General features: G+C 42.8%; 1 protein-coding gene across 6 annotated transcripts in view; it reads right to left on the bottom strand.

Moving 5' to 3' along the window:
• The window catches only part of METTL9 (methyltransferase like 9), a 50960-nt gene that overhangs the window by 32362 nt on the left and 4167 nt on the right, over positions 1–14431 (bottom strand). For all 6 annotated transcript variants that reach the window (XM_003916661.3, XM_009196142.2, XM_009196144.2 and 3 more), the window contains exon 2: positions 4784–4974. In XM_003916661.3, the coding sequence (XP_003916710.1) occupies positions 4784–4974 (191 nt within the window). The remainder of the gene's footprint in view (positions 1–4783; positions 4975–14431) is intronic.

Consider the following 14431-nt stretch of genomic DNA (forward strand, 5'->3'; position numbering starts at 1 on the left):
TGTCCCAGCCTCCCAAGTAGCTGGGATTACAAGCGTGCACCACCACACCTGGCTTATTTTTTGTATTTTTAGTGGAGATGGGGTTTCACCATGTCAGCCAGGCTGGTCTCGAACTCCTGACCTCAGGTGATCCACCCGCCTCAGCCTCCCAAAGTGCTGGGATTACAGGCATAGGCCACTGCGCCTGGCCTTTTTTTTTTTTTTTTTCCTGAAACAGAGTCTCACCGTGTCACCCAGGCTGGAGTGCAGTGGCGCGATCTCTGCTCACTGCAAGCTCTGCCTCCTGGGTTCATGCCATTCTCCTGCCTCAGCCTCCCGAGTAGCTGGGACTACAGGCGCCCACCACCATACCTGGCTAATTTTTTGTATTTTTAGTAGAGACCAGGTTTCACCGTGTTAGCCAGGATAGTCTCGATCTCCTGACCTCGTGATCCACCGGCCTCAGCCTCCTAAAGTGCTGGGATTACAGACATGAACCACCGCGCCCAGCCAAGATATTATCTTTTATATCATTTCTATGATTAGAAGACAAAGTTAATAAAATAAGAAAATGCCTCCAGATACCATTTGTCTTTGGAGTTGCAAATAATGTCCCAAGAAAGCATGGGAAGAGGGAAATAAAAGGTGGAAAGGGGAACGGATGACAGGGGAAGGAAGAAGAAATAAGTAAGAGATGAATGTGAAGAACTGAAGTCAAAATAGGAAGGAAAAGTGGAAGGAGTAACAGAAAACATGTTTATCAGCTGAAAAAGATGACATGCTAACACAGCTAGACCACAGTAGCAGAGAAACCAAATAGGAAAAAAAAGTGATTTCAAATATGGAATTAAACCATGGATCAGGAAAAAAAGAGCTTTAGTATGATAGATTTTTAAGAGACACTAGAGAAAAGAGGGAAAAGAGTGGTCCTTGTGATGTCGGTTAATATGCATTAAAGTAGATTCATACTTATGTCAGTTTATATGGTTACAACTGTCTGGGTCCTATTATTTCTAAAGGTCCTAGAAAACACTCAAAACCATAGTAATGCCATTGAAAAAAGAGACTGAGGGGAGTTTAAATGGAGATCAAAGAGAACCCTCAGAAAAGCAACTATAGGTCCAGCCAAGTCTCATGGATGCATCACCCTGGGAAATAAAATGCACTCCCTATTTAGGACTTGTTTTCTAGCTCTGAAATTCTAGTTTATCTAGGGCAGGGATTCTCAACCCTCCATTAAGCAGCAGAACCCTTTCTGTAAATGAAGTGGAACTCACAGACAATATAAGATCCTAAGAGAGCAGCTGCTGTTCGAATGAGGTTGGGAGCCCAGGAGCTGTGGCCAGCCCACTTCTAGGCCTTTCTCTGCAGCCTGAAGCAGTTCCTGAGGCACTTCCTCCTCAGACTCTGGAAAACAGTCTGGGGACCACTGGTCTAGGAAATGGCAGGCAAACCTGTTCTGTACTGCTGCTCTCTGGAAACAATCATAAGTTACATAATGTTTGCTGCTATACGGTGACTGGAAAGATGCATGCAACATGGTGCCCAACGTAAGAGCAGTTTTAGGAAGAAATACGAACAATGGAGCTGATGTAACAAAGTCCCCCTTCCTTTTCCCATTATGGCCATAGGAAAGTTTAACCAAGTTTACAGTAAATCTTCTGCCCCACAGAAATGCTAGAAAATTGGAGAGAGAAAGACCTCAGAGACCACTAAACGTGATGCTACCGACTACAACTGCTTACTAAAGACAATCACGTCTCATAAAAGACAAGTTGTTTTAATCCTCAATTGTTCATATATTACAGTAAGAAAACAGCAAATCTGAACTTGCTGAAGTAGTTGTACAAAATTTAACACAGAAACCAGAGTCACAGCAGAAAGAGGCTACTGGCAACATGGCTGAGGGGAGATGAGTTTCACTCAAATACTGATGCTGACTTGCCACAGGACCAAAAGTAAGTCACAAAACAGTCATTTTGCTTAAATTTTCCCAGAGCATGCTTCCCAAGCCATCTCCTTGGGATGTGAGGAATCTTGACATGATAATTATAAAATTCTAGAACTAGAGGTCACCTGAGCTCAGAGCTCACAAGTTCATCTGACTGGTCTACATTTAAAGGCACCAGAGGCTGGGCATGGTGGCTCACGTCTGTAATCCCAGCATTTTGGGAGGCCGACGTGGGAGGATCTTTTGAACCCAGGAGTTTGAGACCAGCCTGGGCAACATGGTGAAACCCCGTCTCTACAAAAAATACAAAAATTAGCCAGGCACAGTGGCATGAGCCTCTAGTCCCAGCTACCTAGAAAACTGAGGCAGGAGGATTGCTTGAGCCTGAGGAGGTCAAGACTGCAGTGAGCCATGACTGTGCCACTGCACTCCAGCCTAGGCAAAAGAGTGAGACCCTGTCTCCAAAAAAAAAAAAAAGAAAGAAGGCACTAGAGAGAGAGGGGAAGGACTGTCCTATTTCCAAAGAACATGAGCAACAGAGGCTCTACAAAAAGATTAACACTGTCAAAAAATAAATCAAAACAGATCAAGCCCAGTGTTTATCAACCAGGATGAATTTTGCCCTCTAGGGGGCAATGGGAGTAGACAGGAGAGTTTCCAGTAATCACAAGGACCTGGGGGTACTACTACTGCCATTCAGTGGGCAAGGCCAGAAAAGTTAAGACTTCCTGCAGTGTGGGGGGCAGTCTCACACAATGAAGAACAGTCTCACCTAAAATACCAAGCCTAGTACAAAGTTTCCCATAAACACAAACCATGAAGAGATATGACTTTCTAATTTGGGTTTAACTTTAGTGTTTAATAACCATCCTAGGTTCTCTGGTCACAATCTAAGTTCTCTCTAGACTTAAGAGTCTATGAAGAGGTGTGCCTCTTCCTTATAAAATAAACTCTGGAACATCTATTAAGTCTTTCCTTACTTAGCCTTCTCCTTTCCAGCATAAAGGAAGTTTGGTAAGTATCTTAAAGTAATTCCAGACAATACCACCGTAATGATTTCTGTGAGAGATGGCCACCTGTAGTAATAATCTCCCACTGCCATGGCTGGAAAGTATTGATGGGCCCTAAATTTAATTTTTAGTTGAGAATAGGACACAAGGCAAGAGGGATTGAAAGCAGGGTAGGTTTCAGAAGAAAAAAGCAGAAGAGTTTTAAGTAAGGGAAGCCAAAGGGGTTTACTAACTGTATTGCGTCTTTGATCAAACTGTGAAATTCTAGAGCAGGGAATTTTAACCAGGGTCTTATGGGTAGAGGAAAGGGGAAATAAAAGTTTGAAACCCCCAAAATCATACATAAAATGTTGAATGTAAGCACTTTTTGAAGAGAGGATTCCTACCTTTTATCACTTTCAAAGAGCTACAGGACTCTAGAAAGGATAAGAATCTCTGCTACAGTGACTCATCAGAAAATGGTATAGAACAGAAATTCAATATAACCAATTTAAGGAACAAAATGTCAGACCAAGTTGTATCAACTCAACTACCCATATAAAAATAACAACTGCTTGCCAAAGCAAACGTATGGCAATTTCACATAAACAATGAAGAAAATCAACTGAGAAATCTTGAGAAATGGCTTGCAGTGCCTAAAAACATATTTAAGGACCAGATGATACACTGGGGATCCAGACAGTCAGTAGAAACTGGCTCCAAACCTCAAGGGAAAAGAAAAGTGGGCTCAACCAGTGGTCTGAGTGGTCCAACGAGGCTTTTTAAGCATTGAGTCTATTGCTTTTCTCTTTGGCATTTTAGAGTCTAGGTCCTTAGGAATGCCTGAAAATATGGCCAAGAAAGGACTGGAAAATCAAAACAAAACAAAAAACTCGTAAAGCTTTTTCTATGGATATATATGAGGGAACCACTCTGGGGACAGAGAATTCCACAATAAGTTTATAAAATTCTGGTGAACCTAGACATTATTTAAGAACAGATGCAGGACTCTTCACTCAAAATAAGCCATCACCCATTGTTGGACTAATTAGATCTCCCAAAAACAATTTGCTACTTCGAAGTATGTTTAAGGCAAAGATCTTTACTTTTCAGCCTAAGGGTGTAAAGCCCTCAGCTTCAGGGCTTGGTTCCGGGAGTCTTACTACTTTGTGGTCCAGAACCAGCAGCATTCAGCATCACTGGCATCGTCTTAAGAGCTTGTTAAAAATGCAGACTCTCCAGGTGCAGTGGGTCCCACCCATAATCCCAGCACTTTGGGAGGCAGAGGTGGACGGATCACTTGAGGTCAGTTAGAGACCAGTCTGGCCAACATGGTGAAACCTCATCTCTACTAAAAATACAAAAATTAGCCAGGTGTGGTGGTGCACACCTGTAATCCCAGCTACTTGGGAGGCTGAGGCACGAGAATCGCTTAAACCCAGGAGGCGGAGGCTGCAGTGAGCCCAGATCACGCCACTGCACTCCAGTCAGGGCAACAGAGCAGGACTGTGTCAAAAAAAAAAAAAAAAGCAGACTCTCAGGCCTAGCCCCTGACCTACGAACTCATAATCTGCATTTTAACAAGACCCCCCGGTGATTCCTACGTACATCAAAGCCAAGAAGCACTACCCTAAGTAACTCCCGCTACGAATACACATACTAATGAGGCTGTCATGTTATGGTGAATTTAAAGGGCAGAATCACAGAAAGATAAAACGATGGACTAACTGCCAAGGTTCTGACTAGTAGAAGTATTGTAGCTCAGGTAGTCAACATGCTGAACAAGATAACTTTTCTTTTTGTGTTTTTCCTTTTGTAAACCTAAGGATAAAGAAAAAAAAATAAATGTCCAAGATTCACTTACCCATTGATAGATGTTCTAGACATAAACAGGCTAAAAACAGATGACACAAAAGAATGATATAATTGGATAAATAGCCAGCCCGATTTCTCAATGCTGTTGTTTAAGAAGATCTGTGTTCCTTGATCAAGGTAACTCTGAACAAAGACAGCCTGGAGTGATTCGCATAATTTCTCTCTGTTGCACACATACCACTAAAAAAAAAAAGAAGAACAAAAATTAAAACACATAACCAAAGTGTCACCTAAGAAATCCAAAAACAAAAAACCAGAAGACTAAATTAAATCTAAGATTTCCAAATATTACCTACCATCTCATGATACTCTGAGAACAATCATTTCTTATACTCATATAACCTATAAAATATAAAGCACTTCTTCAGACATGACTTCTCATTTCATTTTCTTACAGCCCTCAAGGTAAGTCGAGTGGGTGAGGGAAGGGTGGAGAGGCTTTTGGGTCATTCAGCTTAGTAGGCAGCAGAACAAGACCATAGCTCAGGCACTCGGACTCCCAGCCCAGTGCTTCAGTCACTGTATCCCTGAGATTTAGAAAGCTCTCCTGGCCTCTCTTTCACTGAGATTCAACATCAGAAGGCAAACAGCTGGCAGTATCCTTGCTTTTAGATAAGAAAACAGTCACATAATCCAATGCCTTAACTCAAAACCACCCAACAAACCCAAATAGCAAAGTAAGCAACAGAATTTAACACTCCAGTGACCAGATTAAGTTGCCTTTCTTCTTGTGGGCTATTTAAAAGAGATCTTTAGAAATCTTGAGGTGTGCTTTACAAATAGGTCATATGACATTCCTACAGAGGCAACATGTGCTCAAGAAAGATTAAGAAGTTACTTAAGGTCATACTGCAATCAATGAGAAGACCAAGTAGTAACATGCTAAGACCCAGATTTCCAGGAATTGGCTCTACCCAGAATCCACATTCTAGAACAAAATTCAAGAGCTTCACCTACAGATGAAATTTATAATCTTTCATAATAAATGAGTTAGCATACCAGAGAGGTGGGGAAGCAGACTGTGTATCAGCTTTAGTGTCAGCCCCCAGTCAAGTCCCGGCTCTGCCCTTCCTATGTGAGCTCAGACAAATCACTTAATCTCTGAGCCTCCATTCATTTGTAGACTAGAGACATCACTGGTGTCTATCTATCCTGGTAGGGTACTACAAGGATTAAATAAGATAATGTAGGCAAGTCCTCAACATAACACAAAGCACATGGTGAGAATCCTACAATAATAATAGCAATGAGATTCCTCTAACATGGCCTGAGAAATAAGAGTAAGACCCTTAGGTACAGTGATGAAACTACAAAGTATATCAGTTACTATTAACCCATTATCTGTCATGAAACACAAATTTTTCCCAGTCAACCGGCCAAGAGTAATTTGCTTCCCCCTGACAAATATGACCTTTTATCAGCGGTAGACGTCCCATAAGCGCATGCACAATTGGTGGACCAGCTTTACAGTCATCCTAAGCTTACTAAATGTTCAGTGATGTTCCCGATGCTAACGTTAAAAGGAACTAGTTACAAATCAACACAAAGAGACACATTAAATCTCAGAGATTAATCATTTTACAAACTCTGTTCCCTAAACTGGGTAAACCAAGCCTTTCCAGTTGTGGACTGATTTGTGCTAATTTGCCATTTCATCACAGTTATCAAAACTGCTTGGACTTCATATATAAAACTATTTTTATTTTTCCTACTCTATATGACAAGCTAGGAAGCTTTTTACATTCACTGCCTACATTTTTTTCCCTCGGTCTGAAAATGTTCTCGCTTAATGATTTTCTAATTCTTAATACTTATTGTGCCTGAAGTTATGCTCCAGTGCAGGTCATAAACCGTTTTTTATTATACTCATGACCTCCTGGTGCACGTTCTGAACTCTATAATATGGAGGCCACTCTGACTTTTATTTATTTTTTATTCTCTGAAATGGCTAATCAAGATGAAAGCCATCACCTTGATAACAGGCAATCAGGTGCATTCTATTAATGTGGATGAGAAGTCATTCAAGTGAAACAGAGAAGCTAAGAATTCCTTGGCATCCACTTGTAAATGTACTAGAACAACAATAGATTCTGACTTCCAGAACCAAGCAGGAACTGGCACCATTAACTGCAAATAGTGCTTTCAAGCACCAAGAGGAAAACTCAAGTTTTTAATAGCATTTTTCTTAATTCATCAACATTAACACGTGTGGTTGAACCTTTACTGTCACACAGGTCTTTCAGGAAAGAAACTGCCTATTGAACAGAATGTGCTACAGAACAAAAACAGAGCAAAGCTCTTCTCTGTAAAAAGAAAGGTGAAACGTATGTCCTTTCGACCATTTGCATGACACAAATGTCGATTTCACAGCAGCATTGCCAGAAAGTGAAAACAAGTCAAATGTCCATCAAATAGTGGATAAACAAGATGTGATCATAGATTCATAGAAAATAATAGCGTATTCTGCCATACAAAGGAATGAAGCACTACTTCATGCTCCAACATGGATGAACCTTGACAACATTATGCTAAGTGAAATAAGTCAGTCCACAAAAGACCGCATACCGTATAATTCCACTTCTGTGAAATGTCTTGAATATGCAAATTCAGAGATAGAAAGTAGATGGCAGATTGTGGCTGCCAGGGGCTGGGGAGCTGGGACAATGTGGAGTGGCTGCTAATGGACATGAGGTTTCTTTTTGGGGTGATGAAATGTTCCAAAATAAATACTGGTGATGGCTGCAGAATGCTGTGATTATACTAAAAATCAATGGATTGCACTCTTCAAAAGGATACATTTCATGGTATGTGAATTATATCCCAATAAAACTGTTTTTTTAACACACACACACACACACACACACACACCCCTCCCTAAATATGTAGGTGGCAGTTAGAGCTTCCAGAAATTAAAAGTGGCCTGAAAACGTAAGTAACTTAGCAAACCTCTTAAAATACAAATTTTAAATGCAAATCTGATCACATCACTACCCTGCTTAACAGGAACCTTACAATAACATTCAAAATGCTTAATATGGCTTACAAGGCCCTACACGATTTTTGTTCATTCTATGTCACCAGCCTCACCTCATGACATTCCCTACCAACCCATGACCCCTGGACCCTCACTCCATCACACTGCTCCAGCCCTTCGTTCTTTTTTCTGGAAGGCCCCTTTCCCGTGGCTGTCTCACATGGTATTTGCTCTGCCCCCCACAATTCCCACCACCTAAACCACTCTCTCTTCACCTGGTTCGTTCAACTTCAGCCTAAATATTTCCTAGGTATATTTTCCTTCAAAAAGAAAATATACCTAGGAAAGGCTAGGCTAGGCCCCCTGTTCTAATACCCTTTCATACATCCCATTTGTCCCTTCAGTAATATTTACAATCTCTGGATTGAATAATTGTAGACAACTGCATATTCAGTGCCTATCTTCCTAGGTAGACTGAGAGCTTCATAAAGGCAGAGAAAATGAATGGCTTCAGTGCCTGGCACAGATACAGACAAACAATAAGTGTTCATCTACAGGCAGTCTAAACAGATAGAATTTGGAGTTTCTAACAAAATCCTAGAGGAAACACAAGGATAACCACAGAGACCACTGCCATGGGGTTTCTGTCAATTTCTGAAACTCTGCAAGGCCTTGCTTAAACCTAATTTTGCAAACAGTGGTTAAAGCTACCCACTCACCACAAAATTACATTACCACAAGCAAGGAAACAAGCGATGAAGGAAGACACCAACTGAGCACCTATCATGCACCAGGCACCAAGCCAAGTGCTTTACATTTCATTTACCACCTTGCAACTTCTGAACAAATGGGAAGCCTAGGGTCTCTAAGCAGCTCCAGCTGATTCAAGCTCCTGCTCCAGGTACCCGTTGTTTTATAAGCGTTTCTTTCAAAGAAGCTTCTCTTCACTTAACTCTACCCAGTGTGTCTGCTAAAGAAAAGAAAGCAGGACTATCCTGCCAATTAAACAGAACTAGATGTGTGTAGAGAAAAGATAACCTGGTCTAGATAGTAACGGAAGTCCTGTAAGCCAGGGTTTCTCACCCTTCACACTACTGACATTTGGAGCTGAATGATCCTCTGTTTCACGGGCTGGCCTGCACATTGTAGGATGTTTAGCAGCATTCCTAGCACTTACCCATCAGGTTCCAGTAGCACTACCCCAAGGGACAGCCCAAAATGTCCCAGACATTGCCAAATGTCCCCGGGAGGCAAAACTGCCACTGCTTGAGAACCCATACATGGACTTACCCACAAAATGTCACTGTACTGACTCTCCAGTAATGTTTCCCACTATCCCAGCTTAACTATGGTCTAGGGACTCCAGCTGACTGAATTAAAAGATGGACTCGATTGCCTCAGGGAACCTACATTCCAGAGTGAAAATAAAATCAGAAACCAAGGGAAACAAGTAATGTGACTATGATCTTGAAGAGGAGCTTCACAGCCTTAAAGGAGCAGTCACCTTGCCCTTAAGGTGAAATACCAAGGAGAGAGAAAATCTGCAGGAACCCCTGTAACCCAATGGGCAGGCCTCCTGGTTTCGCCTCTCTCCAGACAACCCAGCTTAGATAGAAAGCTATGCTGAGCTCACAGCACTGGGTGGCTTGTCTGTAGGCTCCCGTGTACTTTCAAGCAGGTGAGTTATTTGTTTTTGTTTGTTTGTTTGTTTTTGTTTTTGTTTTTTTGAGATGGAGTCTCCCTCTGTCGCCCAGGCTGGAGTGCAGTGGTGCAATCTTGGCTCACTGCAACCTCTGCCTCCTGGGTTCAAGTGATTCTCTCGCCTCAGCCTCCCAAGCAGCTGGGATTACAGGCACCCACCACCCCACCAGGCTAATTTTTGTATTTTTAGTAGAGACGGGATTTCACCATGTTGGCCAGGCTGGTCTCAATCGCCTGACCTCAGGTGATCCACCTGCCTCGGCCTCGCAAAGTGCTGGGATTACAGGTGTGAGCCGCCGCGCCCAGCCGCAGGTGAGTTCTTTGAATGTGTGCTCCTCAAAGACTACAGAAACAAAGGTGCACAGGCAAGAACAAAGTACTATGCTCGTTAAATTCACACACTGACAGGACTACGTGCCCGCCCTACTGTGAGGCTGGACTCCTTGGCTGGAGCCTATCATATCTGAAAAAGCATCTTATTAGCATCTGCCTTTAAAGCTCACTCAAATGTTGTTCGATCTAAATAAACAAGGGAATCTTTTAAATGACAAACTCTAATCAAATGAGAATGATTACATTCAGCCATCTGCTGATGCCAAGTACAGAACAGGATGTGATAACTAAACATAACATCTAAAAATTACAGTAAATAGCAATATTCTCCCTACTGGCAACACAACTGCAAAGACACTAACAATTGGCCAGGTAGTAAACAGCCAAATCAGGTGGCTGCCAGGCGTTCTGAATGCGTGTCTGACAGTATTCGCCAAAGTGATTAAATATTAGGTCATATTGTGTTAAAAATTTCCTGGCTGGCTACGGTGGCTCACACGTGTAATCCCAGCACTTTGGAGGCCAAGGTGGGCAGATCACTTGAGGTCAAGAGTTCAAGACCAGCCTGGCCAACATGGTGAAACCCTGTCTCTACTAAAAATACAAAAATTAGCCAGGCGTGGCGGCAGGCACCTGTAATCCCAGCTACTAGGGAGGTTGAGGCAAAAGAATCACTTGAACCCGGGAGATGGAGGTGGTAGTGAGCCCAGATTGTGCCACTGCACTCCATTCCGGGTGACAGAGCAAGACTCTGTCTCAAAAAAAAAAAAAAAAAAATTTCATTAAGCCCATGAACTCCTCCTAACATTTATATAACCTTAGTTGATGAATCACTCGTTCAAAGCAGGAATGCAATTTTCCTATAAAATTATATTTGCTAATCAGACCAAAGAATATGGTTAAAAGTTTTTCTGAAATTATTTTTGGAGTTTATCAACTAATCAAACATGTGATATATAACATATCCAAAATACAACATTCCCAAAATACAAAGGATTTAAGCACACTAGCAGAGTCAGAAAGTCATTTTAAAAACTGACTGGTTTTAGATAATGTGGTATAATAAAAAATACATATTTGGTCTTTGTCCCAGGTTCCTAATAGAGTTCCTAAAACCCTTGGAGAATCTCAGGATGATAAGGATATCTTTTGTATGCTAACAAGATGACTCCTGATAGGGGTGGGAGACCCAGATAGCTTCAGGATGGGGACCAGGCTGTGGGTACAAGGTTCAAACTTTCAGCCCCACCTTCCAATCTCTAAGGATGGGAAAGGAGTTGAAGACTGAGTACAATCATGCCTATGTAATGACACCCCTAAACTACGGGGTCCTGGCAGCTTTTGGGTTGCTGAATACATTGATATGATGGTTGGGTGGCTCATCGGAGGAAAGAGAAACTCTACGCCACCTCCTACACCTCACCCTATGCACTTCTTCCACTTGGCCGTTCCCCGATTGTATCCTTTGTAATAAACCAGTAAACCTAGGTGGGTTTTTTAAATTATTATTTTGAGACGGAGTCTCGCTCTGTCGCTCAGGCTGGAGTGCAGCGGCATGATCTCAGCTCACTGCGACCTCCGCCTCCAGGGTTCAAGCGATTCTCCTGCCTCAGCCTCCCCAGTAGCTGGGACTACAGGCGCCTGCCACTACGCCCAGCTAATTTTTTGTATTTTTAGTAGAGATCAGGTTTCACTGTGTTAGCCAGGATGGTCTTGGTCTCCTGACCTCGTGATCCACCCACCTCAGCCTCCTGAAGTGCTGGGATTACAGGCATGAGCCACCGCACCCAGCTAATTTTCTGTATTTTTTTTTTTTTTTTTTGAGAGACGGGAGTCTCAGCTTCTGTCACCCAGGCTGGACTGCAGGGTCGATCTCAGCTCACTGCAGCTCCGGCCCCTGGTTCACGCATTCTCCGCCTCAGCCTCCCGGTAGCTGGGACTACAGGCTCAGCCATCTCGCCTCTGCCAGCTTTTTGTATTTCTTAATAGAGACGTGTTTCTGCACTGTTAGCCAGGATGGTTCCTTCGATCTCTGACCTCGTGATCCGCCTCGCTGCCTCGCCTCCCAAAGTGCTGGGATTACAGGCTTGAGCCACCGCGCCCGGCCAATTTTCTGTATTTTTAGTAGACACCAGGTTTCACCATGTTAGCCAGGATGGTCTTGATCTCCTGACCTTGTGATCCACCCACCTCAGCCTCCCGAAGTGCTGGGATTACAGGCGTGAGCCATTGCACCCCTAAGTATTTTCCTAAATTCTATGAGTCATTCTGTTATAGGAAATTACGGGGTGGGGTGGGGTGGGGTAAGGTGAAGGTAGAGTTGTGGGAACTCCCAAATTTGTAGTCAAGTTGGACAAAAGCACTGGTAGCCTGGGGACCCAGGACTTGCAGCTGGCCTCTGAAGTGAGGGCAGTCTTGTGGGACTGAGCCCTTACCTCTGTAAAGTGTGATCTTAACTCCAGGTAGTTAGTGTCAGAACAGGATTGAACAATTAAACACCCACTTGGTGATGGAAAAATAGAGAATGGCTGATGTCAGGAAAAAAAGACAACACATGTAAGAATCTTTTTTCAACTTTCAGCCTTACAAAAAGCATGCACAAACCAGATAAAGGCCAGAACTTCAAGCAGCTGTCCTATTCTCATCTAATTCACAAACTGCAAAATCTTCAACTAGCATTGTGCACACAGCTACCTAACTTCAGTGTCCACACAGAGTCCTCAATAGAATGAGGGCAGTTTCCTATTCAGAAGGTAAGCCTAGGCCAGGAGCAGTGGCTCACACCTGTAATCCCAGCACTTTGGGAGACTGAGGCAGGAGGACTGCTTGAGGCCAGGAGTTTGAGAGCAGCCTGAACAACATGGCAAGACCCTGTCTCTACAAAAAATTTAGAAGCTACTCAGGAGACCAAGGTAGGAGGATCTACTGAGGCCAGCAGTTTGAGGCAGCAGTGAGCTATGATCGGGCCACTGCATTCCAGCCTGGGTGACAGAGCCAGAACCTGTTTCTAAAAAACAACAACAAAAAAAATGAAGGCAAGCCTATTTTTACCACACCACAGACAACACAAGGTTTACTAGGAGGGGCATCATAAAGCAGGAGAAAATGTTTTGCCTTGAAACCAGACAAAGCTAGGTGCAAAGCCCAACTCTATCATCCATTAACTCTGCGCTATTGAGCAAGTCTCTTATCTCTCTCAGCCTCACTCTTCCGTATGTAAAGTGCGGATGATACCACCAACCTCCAAGAGTTCTATGAGGACCAGTGGGGATAACATATTTGAAGTGCCTGGCACACAATAGAAGGCCAGTAACTGTTCATATTTCCTTCCCCTTTCTCTCCAAGGCAAGGGCTGGTCAGAGGAGAAGTGCAATTCAAGGGAATGCCTAAAAACCACACTGTAAGTCCGGGCATCCAGCCACTCTCAAAAGAAATGGGTAATCAAAGACCCAAGGCATTCAGTGCTACCAAAAACAATCAGAAAAGCTCCACTGCTCAGGGTCTATGAACACAGAATCTTTTCTGAGTTGGCCAGACCAACTCCATCAACAGACCTTGACAGCTAAGGATTCCAAATTCACATTCTAAGATTTTACAATGCAATCAACTCAGTCCAGACATTTCACCATAGACACCTTGCATTTAAGCACAGCACAGGAGTAAATATTCAGACCATTCACCATTTTCCCACAAACAATATAAACCCAACCCATAACCGGTTTATGTGAGATTTCAATGTGTAGAGTGACAGGCACCCTCATATCCATGAGGGGAATCAATTAAAACAGATTAAATTGCTTCAGCTTTGACTTAATAACAAATTACTGACAATCCTCATTGCAAATACTAAGTACTCACTCCCTGTAGGACAGGATAATCCTAAAATTTTAACAAAGCTTCAGAGGGTCTACACAACAGAGCTTTTTACTGGACGCCATTAGGGTCTTCTAGGGCACCTCCAAAGAGAAACATAAAGACTCCTGGTATATCCAGCACAAGAAAGAGATCGTAACATTCTGTGAAATTGAAGCAAACACTTGTTGGGGTTTCAACACAGATTATGAGGAAGGAGAGAAATCCTTTCCGAAGTCTCTTGGTATTCAGCTGCAAAGGCCTCCAGACTCTCGAAGGCAGTTCAGAGGAGGACACCAATCCATCACTGTCTGTCCGGCTTAGCTGGCTGACTATCCTTGAAGCATTGTTAACTCATGCCTGACTCCAGTCTGCCTCCACAAGGTAAATGAGGGGTAAAGGGACAGGAAACACTCCGTCCTTTAGCACAGTGTTTGGCTCTGGCTAGGCTGTCCAAGTATTTTTTCATTTGGGGGAAAAAAAGGATTTTAATTCTTTCTTGAATTCATCATCACTTGTGGCATAGCACAGTTCTGAGCTTATATAAGAAAGTGAAAAAATAAGTCACTCCTATACACATACTTGCAATTTTAAGTTACACCTTAATAAGTCTGGATATTTAATGTTATCTGTGCTTTTAAAACACCTTGCAGTATGTCACCTGGAGAAATCGTTGTGGTTTGGTTCAACGAGTTCTATAACAATTTTTTCACTCCATCAATTGAGAAGCTATTGAACGGCTATTATTACCAAGAACCTGGGGCCTACGGGTCCTTT

The sequence above is a fragment of the Papio anubis genome, chromosome 18 (genome assembly GCF_008728515.1).
Source record: "Papio anubis isolate 15944 chromosome 18, Panubis1.0, whole genome shotgun sequence".
NCBI classification, from domain to species: Eukaryota; Metazoa; Chordata; class Mammalia; order Primates; family Cercopithecidae; genus Papio; species Papio anubis.